The sequence below is a fragment of the Sceloporus occidentalis genome, unplaced genomic scaffold (genome assembly GCF_023333645.1).
Source record: "Sceloporus occidentalis isolate IW3139 unplaced genomic scaffold, rSceOcc1.0.p SCAF_3, whole genome shotgun sequence".
NCBI classification, from domain to species: domain Eukaryota; kingdom Metazoa; phylum Chordata; class Lepidosauria; order Squamata; family Phrynosomatidae; genus Sceloporus; species Sceloporus occidentalis.
The window spans coordinates 42,614,119-42,628,688 of NW_028316983.1; the positions used below are offsets into that span (position 1 = coordinate 42,614,119).

The following is a 14,570-nucleotide window of genomic DNA, read 5'->3' on the forward strand; positions in this document are numbered from 1 at the left end:
AACTGTCATCTTCTGGCCTGGAAGGAGTGAAAGGACAGGCCCAACGCGATTGGGCCTGAAGGAAGAGCCCTCCCCTCCCTCCTTCCAACTGTCATCTTCTGGCCTTAGAGGGAGTGAAAGGATAGGCCCAATGCCATCGGGCCTGAAGAGGATGAGCCCTCCCCTCCCTCCTTCCAACTGTCATCTTCTGGCCTGGGAGGGAGTGAAAGGACAGGTCCAACGCCATCGAGCCCGGCCTCAGATAAGAAAAAGAGCCCTCCCTCCAGTCCATCTGCCTTGGTCCAAGCCTCAGAGGAAGAGAAGAATGCTGGACCTGATCCCCACCCCACCATTCCCTTCTCCTTTTGTGTCATGTCTTTTTAGATTGTAAGCTTGAGGGTGGGGAACCATCTATTATTCCCTCTGTTGTAAGCCACCCGGATTCCCAGTGATTGGGCAGCATATAAATAAATCCTATTATTATTATTATTATTATTATTATTATTATTATTAATATATATGAATGTAATTAAGATTAGCTTTGTTATTATGTTAAACGATATAATCTGAAGTCAAAGTGATGGTTATGTCAGATGTAAACTTTACAAAAGTCAACCAGAATGGTTGATATCCCATCTTTTCTGAGAATGATGATCTCATGACTACCTGAGGGTCAGAACTCAAAGAACTGAACTCTTTATTAGTATACAATTGTCCCTCCATATTCACCGCTTTGGCACTCTCAGTTTTAATGACCTGTGAGGTCAAGGCCACCACGTGCATGTGCACTCCCCCACCTCACCTTCCCCATCCTGTCACAGGGAAAGGAAAGAGAAGTAAGCGCACAAGCTCTTCTCCAACCCCTCCCTGCCACTCTGTAATTGGGGGGAGGGATTATTTGTGAAATGTTTGCATTCGTGAGGGTCCTTTATCCCTAACACAAATACGGAGGGACAACTGTATATGTTCTCAAGAGTTCGGTTCTTTGAGTTCTGTCCCTGAGGCAGTCATGAGATCATCGTTCTCAGAAAATATGGGATATCACCCATTCTGGGAGAACCCGGAACTTTCCAGAAATGCCAAGAAAACAAAACCCTGCAACCTTTAGGAAAAATTCCTAAAGTGTGGTATCTCCAAAACAGCCCAATGAGGACTGAGCATGCTCAGTGGCCATGGAATTGTAGCTGTCTGTTGGAAACAGGAAATGGGAAAACTAGTTGGAGGAGGAAATGAATGGCCAGAAACCCATACAGAAATACTTCAGGCTGCAAAACTTTATTGCAGGCCCACTTGTTAGGTTAACTCAGATATGGACACTGCCCAACTGAGCAATTATGTCAGAAAGAATTCATTCAAACCCAGATATGCTCACTACCCAGCAAAACAGTTAAATCAAAGAGAATGAATCTAAATAACATTGGAATCTATGCCAGCATCAAAGTGGCATAAGGATCTCTGAGCAAACAGCATCTGCAAATTCTTTAATGAAGTGCTTGCATAACTGAATTCAGAAACAATATTCTCATGTCACAGCAGCAGAGAGAGGGTGGAAGTTGGGAATAGTCCAAACAAAGAGTCACAAGTGGTAGGACTTTAATCTGCAGTATTGCTCATCTGAAAAATTATCAGTAACCACAATACTTAAGGGTTAATTTGATCACTCCCAATAAGTATTTTTAGATAGCCTCTATAAGCGGAAACATTTTTATTTCACAACAATGGAATAAAGGGAAACATACTATGCTGCATCCTGCTCACAAAAGGATACAACTGTGTTCAAAGAATCCAAATATCCTTAATGGAAATTGGAATGGCAAATACGACTACATTTTCAGTGTGGTCAGGAAAAGCGTATGGAGATTCAAGAAGCATTGTTTCCAACACAAAATTGTTTTTATTATTCAAAACTGAAATTGCCACTGGTCCAGATGTCTCAAGAATACCAAATTAATCTGGAATAATCCCTTTTAACTTGGTACACACAACCTAGATGTATCCAATCCATAACCTCCCCAATGGTCAGTTCCTATAAAATCTTTGGCATTTCAAATACGATTTATATAATATGTTATACAAACTGTTTTTGAACTGTGCAGTTTTTGGATCCTGTCAGACAGAGGGCTCCCAAAGCTTGCAAAAAGAACACACTGTTCAGCTATTTTGTCTTTGTTCCCTTAACACATCTTCTCTGTTAAACATAAACAGAAAACAAAACAAAACAAAACAAAGCAACAGAATCAAATGGGAGGGATACAAATTGAAGACAACATAGTCAACCTCCTCCAAACTTTCAGAAATGAGGTACTGTGACTGCAAAGTGAAAATCTTGTTTGGAAGCATGTTTTAATATATCATCTAAAAACAGGCTTACCTAAGTGACGTTCAATCCATTTAGAAATCCTGAAGCTGATGTCATTCAACCCACAGTTTAACCAATATTACACATAAGATCTCAATGGTCTCAACTGGACTATTCAGGCAACATGCTATAAATGTATTAAAAAGGTGTGGGGGAGATACATTATTGGCAAGAAAGGCTGCTCAACACCAAAATGTCCCAGACCTAATTTTATAATTTGAACAAATGATTTGGATTTTATTTGCATTTAGGATTATCATGGAAGACAGCCCTGATGAGAAGGATTCCACTCCATTTCCACAGGCTAAGCTGGAGGACTTTTCTCTTCCCTGCATGCTCCTCTGAAGCCATACATTCAGGCACAGTTCACTCTGTTTTGTTGCATATATAATCTAGCTCTTAGAAAGGCATTTTCAGGGTTCTTCTATACTGTGTGAAAACCTATTATGCTGCATGAAAACGTATTACTCTGTAATGTCAAAGCACTGTAGTCCTAGTAAAAAAGATTGACCTTTAAAGAAGTCAGACAAGTGTCCATGTGTCAAGACTAAATTGTAAGAAATCAGTATGGCTAATTGAAAGTCTATTGCCTTACTATTTTAAGCACCATTTTCTTCTTCCTCTGTGAAAGCTGCTCTTTGAAAACCTCATCCACCTGCCATGTTGTTGAAATCAGATAACTTTCCATGTAATCAAATGATAGGTTAGAACAGATGCATCCTCATGCCACCAGAGGAAGGCAAGTTTACCAGCTCAGGCAATTCTATTACGCTTTGCCAGCTTTCAGTTAGAAAAATAGCTGCATAGGTGCCAACATGTGTGTCAAAATGGCAAAAGGGCTTGTGTTCTGCACTGTTATTAGACAGGTGTTCCATTAGTTTTGTATAGTTGTCATTGTTCATATCAGATGATAATTTCAAAAAGTCATAGGCAGCTGTTCATATGGGATTTGGTGAACTTTGCATGCTAGGACTTTATACTATTTTGTCTGCAGTTCTATCTCAATCCGCTGAATCAAAACTTTGTATCATTAATCATATCTATTTTTGTTTAAACAGCAGATTCCAGTATTCTCAGATTCACTGCTACAGGCGGGAGAATAAATTGGAAGCACAGGTATTTAGCAGGAGGGAAGGCAAGAACTGGCATTTAGATTTTAAGACTGGATCAAGAAACAAGATTGGCACTCTCAGCACTCACAACTTCTCCTTTTTGAAGGCAGAAAATATAAAAATCAACAAAAGGAAAAACAATATTCCAGTTAGTGGATGTTAATTCTGTTAACTTGAAGCATGTCCTCAGAGGCAGGAGAATATCACTCAGGAAATAACTTAATATGCAAATACATTCCCTCATACACTTTTTCAAGTCATATGCTTGACTTCAATCAGGCAAGCATGTTAATCCAAGCAGGACAAAAATTAGCAGTGGCAGAGCTCTTTCCCCCCAGGACTAATCCATTTTCACAACGTGGTGTAGAAACATTTGATTTTCTCATTGCTCTTTTTCAGGTTGAATACTGTTTTTAAATATGGGAGGTCTGCACAGTGATAGAGATATACATAACTTATGATTGATTTTAATATATTCAAAAAGAGTATTCGACATCTCTCCCTATTTCCAAAGGGTTTCTGTGCAACTCAAAATGCTATTATTAATTTTATCTATTTCTACCTATTTTAAGGATGGACAAAATGACAACACAAAAATAGACAAAAATAGAGCTGTGTAATGTTTCTATCTCAGAATGACCTACTTTTCTCCTTTTATATATTTTTTTCTTGAATATTGCTTTTTCTGTGGAAGAAATCTGTATACTTTAAGCACACACTGCACAATGATGAAAGGATTTTCCCGTCCATCCCAAATGCCACTATTGTGGCCTCGGAGAGAGAGATGAACAGACAATCACAGATCCATCGTGCCTAAGCCAAGCAGCTGATAAACGGCCCTGCCTCCATCCCAACTGCCACTGCTGTGGCCTCTAGAAAGACAGAACAGAAGCCAACCACGCATGTAAACTGCCACATACACTGATGGCACTTTATATATAAATGATAATGATGGATGAGGATAATGATAATAATTTATAATTTTGATAATTAGTTGTCCCTACTTTTTTGTGAGTATTGAATTAGCATGCAGTTTCTGACCTTTTCTTTAAAAGTTTTTGTTTGGACAGATAATAAATGCAATGCTAAACATTTTGCTGGGATGACAACATCTGCCCATGTAAATGTTGTGTAAAGATCTGTTGCCAGTGCTTTCAAATTATTTGACATACTGGCCTTTTGAGTGATTGCTTAACAGTACTAAATAAATTGTTTAGGCAAAGATAAATAAACCAACTAGATTTTGTTTTCCTTATTCATGCTAGCAATTTAAAGAGACTAGTTTGAGTGTTAGACTATGACTCTGGATTCCTCGCTCTGCCATGGAAACCCACTGAGTGACTTTGGGCAAATCACACTCTCTCAGTCTCAGGGGAAAGGAAAAGTAAACCCCCTCTGAACAAATCTTGCCAAGAAAAACCTTGTGATAGGATTAGGCTCACCATAAGTCAGAAACAACTTGAAGGCACACAACAACAGCAACATTTTTGGATTTTTAAATTTTAAATTGCTGATTTTGTTATTTTTAAAGTGTATTTGCCAATGTGAATCCCTCCCCCATGGACTCCAATAGGATAACCAGAGATTTAAAAAAATATATAATATGGCTACAGGTGTTTTTTTTAAAAAAAATTGTAACCCAAATCTGCAAGTGGTCAAATGACTGCACAGGGAGAGAGAGACTGAGAGAAAGAGAATAAAATGTATAAATTAAATGATGAAACTATGATAGGTTTTTAAAAGATAATATGCCTAACGTTGGGAGCAAAGGAGCTATTTTTCCCAAGGAGCTATTTTTCCTGTGAATAACCAACAGAAAAAGGCACTTTCACTCTAAATCTGAGTCACGTGAAAATCTGTGCCTTTGATTTGATAAACATTTAGTTGAGAGAGCTGTCTATACAATATTGGTCAAAAGTCAATGCCAACAGCTCTTGTCTTGCTTTGCCTATGACAATATTATTTTTCAGTTATTATACAGTATCAGGCAGGACTGACTCCTCAAATGGATTGCAATTAAAGTATATTCCTTGTGCAGATACACTTTTGAAGTGATCAGCGTTGCCGGGGGGGGGGGGGGGAGACCACTGAAGACTCAGGCTGGGAATAGGTTAAAAGTTCAATGTTTATAGGACAAGATAGTGAGATTATATCAGTTTTTATTCTGGCAGAGCTCCTGTATGTCTGTGTCACTCTAATATGGCAGCAGCATCTGCTACTTATTTATGATTCTGTAGTTCTTAAAATTACAGATGTGCTAAGGATAACAAGCCTGGCAACTAATTTGGGGTATGATGTGAACAAATGAAGTTTGACAATGGTCCAAAACACACTGCAGAAATAATCCAGTTTGAGACCACATTAACTGCCCTGGTTCTGTGCTGGAGAATCCTGGGAATTATTGTTTATTGTGGCACCAGAACTCTCTGACAGAGAAGGCTAAGTGTCTCACAAAACCCCAAATTCCCAAAATTTCCTAGCACTGAGCCAGGGTACTTAAAGCGTTTTTAAACTGGTTTATTTCTGCAGTGTTTTTTGGACCAAAGAAGACATAAAGCTTCCAAGTAGAAGGAAATCTGTTATATCTGACTTGTGCAAACAATGCACCCCACCAATCCAATACTGCACCTCTACAACATTTCACATATTGCTTCAAGGGAGAATACAGCACCCTAAACAAAGTTTAGGAGACCTACAGGAGCCAAAAATTAAAACGATAGGGAGTAGAGAACGTCTTCTCTTCTTGCATGGTGATCATTCAGATTTAAAAACTTTTCTGCTTTAGAAAAAATAAGGATTATACAGGAAAAAAATCCATGTTTTATCACCTACGATGCTTGCAAATTGTTTTTCCTGGGTTGCTCTTTTGAACTTTATCCACTAGACAGGTCATGTCTGGCAAATAAATTGTTCCTCACCCTCCTACTATGTTAACATATAAGCCAAGTTACAGGGGGAAAGGCATGCCAACTGTGCTCTGTCAGTATTTAAACATTGTTACAAGCAGATGAAAAGCAGGAAATTGATCCTGGAATATCTAAATTCACTGTAAGGTGACAAATTTCAGCCATCTATTCCTCTTATTAGTTAGCTGAAAGCCAAAGCATACACTGGAATTCTGAGTGCCTAGCTGTACATTATCTGTATATTATATGTGTGAAAATCTGTGCTGGTTCAATGATGATATTTTAAATGATGATTTCATTTTGTGTGTATCTTACAGCAGAGTTTGAAATTGTGATATTAAGAGAAAGAAGAGGAGAGTTTAATTTTTTTAAAAGCTGGGTACTGTCTTGACTGGATTCTCCTGTGGGTAAAAAGGTGCAGAAAATGCCCCTAGCCAGGAACAAGTGATGTGCTACTTGCTACCAAAAGACATAACACCAGTTGGCAAAGAATGTACAACAAATAAAATCAATTATTGCTGTGCTGACTTTTAGGGAATAGAAAAATCTGAACTACCTAAACCAATTAGAATTCAGTTATTGTTTCTTTAGCAACTTGTTGATATGTTCAGGATTATGACTTTCAGTACTTTTCTGCATGCCGCTAGAGCAATACTCCAGCAAAGCTTATGCAGGAGAGCAAAAGAAAGAATTGGGATGACAGCTGCAGTCTGAGAAAAGGATTTTGTTGTTACAAGTCACAGCCAAAAGCTGGGAGCTCTGCTTTAAGGAATGTCATCTCAATTTTCAGAGTGTTATGGCTGTTAATCAATCTAAATGGGAAGCAGAACAGCTTCAGAAACTAGATACAGTATCTATGGGTATGAGATGCTGGTGACAACATGGCAGAGTTTGGAAAAATTACTTTATTTGGACTACAACTCCAAGGAATTCAGAGCCAAGTGGCCATGGTGGCTGAGAGATTCTAGGAGTTATAGTTTTCTTATAGGTATAACTTCTGGGAGCTTTCACCAACAACAGGCTAAGGAGAAAGGAAGAATGTCAACTAACTTTAAATTCCATTTGTGTTCCTAGTAGTCTTGCAAAAAACAGAGGAAATGAGAGGTGACAAACTAAATATTTAAAAAAATATCATCCACAATGGCACACAATAGCCTAATTGTGATACTAGCTACCAAGAGATCTTTTAAAAATCTTTCATATAGCTTCTGCATTTGTGCAACCATTTTCTTGACATAGGGTTTTTTAAACAAAATATATCTTTTATGGAAGTTTATAATTTGCTGTAATTATATCCTTTACAGACAGATATAAGGACCTGTAAAAAGCATGTATTACCTGTGTACAATAATTTAAGGCTGCAATTCTTTAAAAAAATCATTATGTAGCAACAATGGGGAGGGAAGTCACCTAACCAATAAGATAAATTAACAATCGGTATATTAATTAAAACAGTTTACAACAAACTTTACCATTAACTATGATTGTCTAAACATCATACAAAACATGTTTCTATGGATCTTGATGCTGTGAAAGGGGAAGAGCTTTTGTGAGTAGATGTTCACATATTCATGGCCCTTAGGCTGTAATCCTATACACATTTACCTGGGAGTAAAAGCATCATTAAATAAAGCAGGAGATATCTCAAAGTAAACATCTATACATTTGGACAGCAAAGCTCCTATAGCCAAAATAATCTCAAGAAGAACAGAGGGAAAAGATGAGATCATCACTTATATCAAGCTATATTGTCCAAGCTAAACAAATATCACAAATCTAGTGAAAGTATATACAGACTTGCAACTGCATTTTTTCTTTTACAATTTTGTCTTTCACACCTAAATTATGTTCAGTATAATGTGTTCTAGTGATTTATGATTTTCTACTGTCCTTTGAGGTGGATTACATGAGCACACTCTCTCATGAGCTTCATAAATGATTTAAGATCTGACTTGGGGTCTTCCTAAATCAAGTTGCACACTCACAGTCCCTAAATATTCCGAAGTCCTTACAATGAGACTTACATCTATCTCTTTCTGACCAATCATATTTGCTCAAAATTCTTTTTCCCAGGGCTGCTGCTGAACAATAGACATTCCTTACCACAATTAGCAGCCAGATCACCCATTAGGCTATCTCTGTTTTATTTTTTCCTATGAAAATAATACGGATGAACATGTAAAATAGTTGTAAAACAGCAAAGTGTGAAGGTAATTTACCTTCCCGTCTCTGACCTCTTCTCCAGACTGTTATTCTCTTTACCCTTCTCCATTTCTTGTACAGGAGCCATTTGAATAGGAGTATTTCGCCCGTCACTACTTGTGCTGCCCCTGTGCTGAGATGTCCTGAAGTCAGACTGGGAGTTGCGTTTCATGGCTTGGAGCTGAGCCAGAGGCACAATGTCACAGCCTTGTGGCCTGTGCCATACTGTCTGCTGTGTAATAGCATTATAATAGTAGAAACGGTTGTTGTTTTGGTCAAAGAGTTCCCACCACTGGTTCTCATCAGACTGACGAACTCTAAGGTTGGGTGGAGGATCCCAGCCACACTCTCCAGTTGTCAAGTTGACATACATTCGCTCTCGAGAACGGGGTTCGATTATCTCCACCCAATCTGAGCTGAAATAACAGAGATAGGGCACAGTTAGTTTGAGCTGAAAACACAGGTTAATCATGTCAAACTATAGAAATGGCTGAATTTGGTATCTGTAGCCACCTGCACATCAGAGGTGACGTTCTTGATTTAAAAAGCCTATTATATACTACTATTACACTCCCCATCTTCTCTCAATCTCTAGTAGCTATTCAGACAAGCTACCAAGATTTTCACATACATTTTCTAGCTTTCAGAATTTTTTTTATTATCACATTTGTACCTTGCCTTTCCACTAAAATACTGCTTAGCACTACTAAAAGCATAATTAAATACAAAGTAAATGATTAAACTTCATCCATTTTTATGCCCCCTGTCCATATGACTGTGGATGTACGTTGAAGGATCTTCCCCAGTATCGAAACTTCCAGAACCAGGGAACACAACTTCATATGAGGTAGAACACTTGTTTTGAGTAGCTGACAAATACTATTTTTTGTAATAATATGCAAGCAAGCTAACCTTTTCCCTTCAAAATATTATATTATTATTTCCAGCTAAAAATAAGACAAAGCTTTGTAGTGCACTCCTCAAAATCAGCAAATTAACACAAATCCAGAAAGAAAGGGTATGTTTTATTTCTTTGCAGAAAGGCCTAGCATTAATGATATTGTGAGTTCTAATTTTCTACCTCAATAATAAAACTACGTATTATTGCTGAAGGAATGAAGGGTCATTTTTTTTTGCCTGCCATTCTACAGACAACAACAGCACATCACTTGGATGTTATAATGATCCTTCTAAATAAATTTCCCACATGTAGTATGCTTTCTCCTAGTTTTTAAATCTGCTGCCCTACTGAAAAAATAACAAGGGTTGGAAGCTGCCAAGATATGACTTATTTTTTTTGAATTGTGTCGATGTATGTCAGGTCCTTTACTAGCAAACCTTCTGCCAGTTCTAAGTTGGTGAAGAGAACTGTTTCCTAACACTTAATCCAGTATGGCAATATGGGTCAACTCATATTGTCACCAAACTCCAACCAAGCTGGGATTCCCATGGCGTACCAGGTTGCCCACCCAGGTAAATGTCTCATTTCAAAGGATATGATCTCTTAGAACTGCAGCACCAGAACTCAAATAGGTACTCCTTAGTTATTAGATTGGTCCTTAGTGCATACCTCATTTGAAGCTGCTCAACAAACACAGTCCACACAATCTAAAAACCTGCTAGTTTATCAGTGCCTCTATGCATCCCTCTTGTTTCCTGTCTTCAAGCCTCAATAACTTGTGAGTGCACAAAATCATTTCAGACTCATAACTGCTCTGAAGTAGCAGCATCCTGAGACTAGATGTCATGCTTCCACTAAGACTATGAATTGTCCATGATATACCCCCCACCTTAAAAAAGTGGACTAATTTATCTCTTCAGATCAGCAATTGTCATGGGGCTTTGACTCTGGTAGGGTTCCTCTCATTCATGTTCTGAATACATATTGTTCCTTACCCCACATAATCCTCCACAGATAATGTGATAAAAAAAAACTTTCTCTTAGAAACAGTTCCAAGATTTCAAGCAATGTTTCTTTGTTTGTATTCTTTTTTGGCCCATGGCATTCCTGAATTATGTCTCTAGTTGCTCTATGGTGAATTGTCTGTGATGTCAGTATCACGTCCTTCAGTTCTTGTCTCTGATAACACCAGCATTTCTGCTTGGTCATTCCTAGATCATATCAAATGAGCATGAGCTTGCTGCCCCTTCACCTTTGCCTTTTCACTTGTGAATGCTCATCCAAGCATTATCAACAGCTTTTCTGTATCACATTTCAAACACAAAATAGCATCGGCATTTTTGTCCCAGGATATTGTACTTGTACACTGTATAGAACAAAAAAATGTCCCAATGGCAAAATGCAATAGGTTTGTTGGGACAATTTTTGTGCCAGCTCTTTTTTGTCTGTACACAACACAACTTTACATGGCAAGTTAATTCATACATTCAGAGTTTATATATCCAGCTCTTCCGTTAGAGCAAATTGTTAATTAGACAGTGCCTTGCCCTCAGGCTTACAATCTAAAAAAAGGCATGACACAAAATGAGAAGGGAATGCTAGTGGGAAGGGGATCAAGTCCAGTGGGTCTTCTCTCTCCCTGAGGCCTAGGCCATGGCAGATTGGTTTCCTCTTTCTCCTGGCTAGGCCTGGTGGAACTGTGCCTCCCCTTCTCACCCTCTGAGGCCAAGTGACAATGTCATAAAATACACTGGATTATTTGTGAATTCTGCAACAATACATGACTGTGGGGTACTGAAGTGGCTCATCTGGAAGGATGGGTTTATAATAATGACTAAAACTAGGCAATAAAATTATCAACACCAAAACTCTATACTGTTGGTATCAAAATAAGTTAAAAGGCCAACTTTGAGGATACTTAAGCCGTAACAAACCAGTGTTAAATCTTTTGGTAAGATGTGCCATTCCAACCTTCAAGCTGCACAGAGGCAACAATAACAAATGTACACAGGAAATTCCACATGGCAAGTAACTTAACTGAAGTAGATTCTGATTAGCAGAACACCTACCACGTGGAGTAATTTCAGACAAGCTGCTTGTCACAAAGCCTTTCTAAAACAAAGTGTTGTTGTTTTTTTAAAACAAGTTACATATGCGAACTGGGTCACTGCCTCAGAGAGTATTTGTACGAGAGTGTTACAACAGTTTGATACCACTTTACGTTTCATGGCTCTAAGATTTGTAGTTTGGAGGTATTTAGAATTCCCTTTCCCATCCTTGAACTATGGTGATTTAGACATCTAGCAAAGAATAGTCCTCACTAAACTACAAACCCATTATTCTGTAGAGTCGAGCCATGGGCATTATATGGTATCAAACTAATATGACTGTGTAGTACAGATATACTCTCACTTTCTGAATTTTGGAGAAGAGAAATGCAGCATTGTTTCACCTCATGGTTGTTTTGCAAGATTAAATAATAAATTGTAACATTCCCCATCCCCATCCCATGCTTCAAAGTATTAATTACAACTCAACAAATATAATAATAATAATAATAATAATAATAATAAATTTTTTATTTATATTTTCCTGCCTCTTCCCACGGATCGAGGCGGGATTACAGTCAATATCAAAATTCCACAAAACATCACAGTTACAATTATTTAAAATCAACATTTAAAATAAAATTATCTAAAAACATACAATTAACAATCACAATATAACATCCTGAGGTAGATTTCAAATTGAGAGTTATTTCCTTTACAGAGGGTCAGGAGGGTATGCTTGTTGGAAGAGATGAGTTTTCAGCGCCTTCTTGAAGGCGTTGAGAGCTGGGATGAGTCGAATCTCTTCCGGGAGATTATTCCAATGCATGGTCGCCATAGCTGTTAGTCTCACTTTGGGATGTTCAAGTAGAAGCTTTCCAGTTGTTCTAAGAGTGCGGGGCGGATTGTATAGGAAGAGGCGTTCCATCAAGTAACTCGGGCCCAAGCCATGTAGGGCTTTAAAGGTAATAACCAACACTTTGTATTGGGCTCGGAAGATAATTGGCAGCCAGTGTAAAGATTTTAATACCGGTGTAATATGGTCAGATCTTGCTGCAGCATTTTGAACTAACTGAAGCTTCTGAACTTGGTACAAAGGTAGCCTCATGTATTGCATATTACAGAAATCTAACCGAGAGGTTACCAGTGCATGTACTGCTGTTTCAAGGTCCTTTCAATCCAGACAGGAACATAGTTGGTGTATCAGCCAAAGGTGGTACCAAGCACTCCCGGAGATCGCATCTACTTGAGATGACAATTGTAGAGATGAGTCCAGGAGTACTCCCAAACTGCAAACTTTGTCCTTTAGGGAAAGTGTGACCCTGTCCAGGACTGGATGACAAATTTCCCTGTCTGGACTTGGGGTACCTATCACGAGTACCTCTGTTTTCTCTGGATTCAGCCTGAGTTTGTTTTCCCTCATCCAGCCCATTACTGACCCCAGGCAGGCGTCCAGAGGAGAGATGCCTTCCTTAGTCACTGTATCAGTCCGAGGCATGGAGAGATAGATCTGGGTGTCATCAGCGTACTGATAACACCGTGCTCCATGTTCCCTGATGATCTCTCCCAGCGGCTTCATGTAAATGTTAAATAGCATGAGGGACAGAATGGTGCCTTGAGGGACGCCAGATGTCAGCTCTCTTTTCCGAGAGCAACAGTCCTCCAGCCTCACCATCTGGAATCTTCCTGAGAGATAGAATCAGAGCCACTGGAGCACAGTGCCCCAATACCCAATTCTCTTAGGCGTTCCAAAAGGATACCATGGTCGATGGTATCGAAGGCCGCTGAGATGTCCAAGAGCACCAACAGGGTCACACTTCCCCTGTTGATACCCAGACGGAGATCATCAACTAAGGCGACCATGGCAGTCTCAACTCCATATCCTGCTCTGAAGCCAGTTTGAAATGGGTCCAGATAATCGGTTTCATCCAAGACAGCTTGGAGTTGGAAAGCAACCGTCCTCTCGATCACCTTGCCCAAGAATGATAATAAGAATGGTAATATCATTCAAAAAGATTGTTTCCCTCTATTGTAGATGTCTTTAAACTTGATATGAATAGGATAAACTACATATTTGCTGAGATGATGGGGAATTAGGCAAGAGTTAGCAGCAAATTGTACCAGTAACCAGAGGAAGGGGGGCAATGCTATGGGAATTAATGCCTGGGAGCCTTTAAATACCAAAGCATTGTTCTCAACAGTGTAAACAACAGACGTTCCAACTTCATCTGACCTGAATACTATTGCTTTGTCAGGGAAATTCTTAGTACACTCACAGATTATATTTTGTAATATTCAACATACCACAGAAAAAGTCTTTCACATCCCTCACTGGAATTCAGTAAACAGGGCTTCTGTTTGACAGGAGCAATTTTAAAACAATGAAGTTGCTACAAATGGTCCTGAATTAAATAATCATGGAAGCCTTTAGCAAGTGTCTTCTTTTTTTACCTAGGAACTTACTCTCACTACTAAGGATCCCCTACTTCTTCTCTTTGGAAAAGAACTGTATAGTCAGAACTATAGTGTGTGCCTGCTCTTTTTCCTATGTTTTTAGTCTCAGAATCCTAAGATACAATTTCAGAATCTGTAACTAGATACACAGGCATATTTTTAAATTTTCTGATGTTGTCAGCAAGAACTTCCAGACATTTGCAAGAGTCTAACAGGGCTCCTAGATTAAATTCCTTACAGCTTCCCAACATATTTCACTATGTCTACAGTTGTTGGTGTGCAGTATATAATTCTAATACTGGAGCTTAAATATACACATATTTTGCTGGCATAGTAATGTTGGTTCGCATTCAGAATGTAGAGGTGCTAACTATAGTGGGTCCTTAAGTTCCAGGACCCCCTGTGGATACCAAAATGTGTGGATGCCCAAGTCCCATTAAATATAGTGGTATTGTAAAATTGTATCCCTTACATAAAATGGCAAAATCAAGGTTTGCTTTTGGGAATTTATATATTTGCTGTGTATGGATATGGAGGGCTGGCTGTAGTACCTGTGTGTATTAAACCATGCAGTCTTGTTGTTGCTTTTTTTAAATTGAAATGCTAAGG

At 38.7% G+C, this 14,570-nt stretch overlaps 1 protein-coding gene across 6 annotated transcripts in view; it reads right to left on the bottom strand.

Moving 5' to 3' along the window:
• The window catches only part of LOC149315813 (rho GTPase-activating protein 39-like), a 118,215-nt gene that overhangs the window by 29,380 nt on the left and 74,265 nt on the right, over positions 1–14,570 (bottom strand). For 5 of the 6 annotated variants that reach the window (XM_089514173.1, XM_089514169.1, XM_089514171.1 and 2 more), the window contains exon 2: positions 8,576–8,974. In XM_089514173.1, the coding sequence (XP_089370299.1) occupies positions 8,576–8,974 (399 nt within the window). Of the gene's footprint in view, positions 1–2,350; positions 2,416–8,575; positions 8,975–14,570 lie in introns of those variants that run through there. The other variant, XM_089514175.1, reaches the window with a different exon arrangement.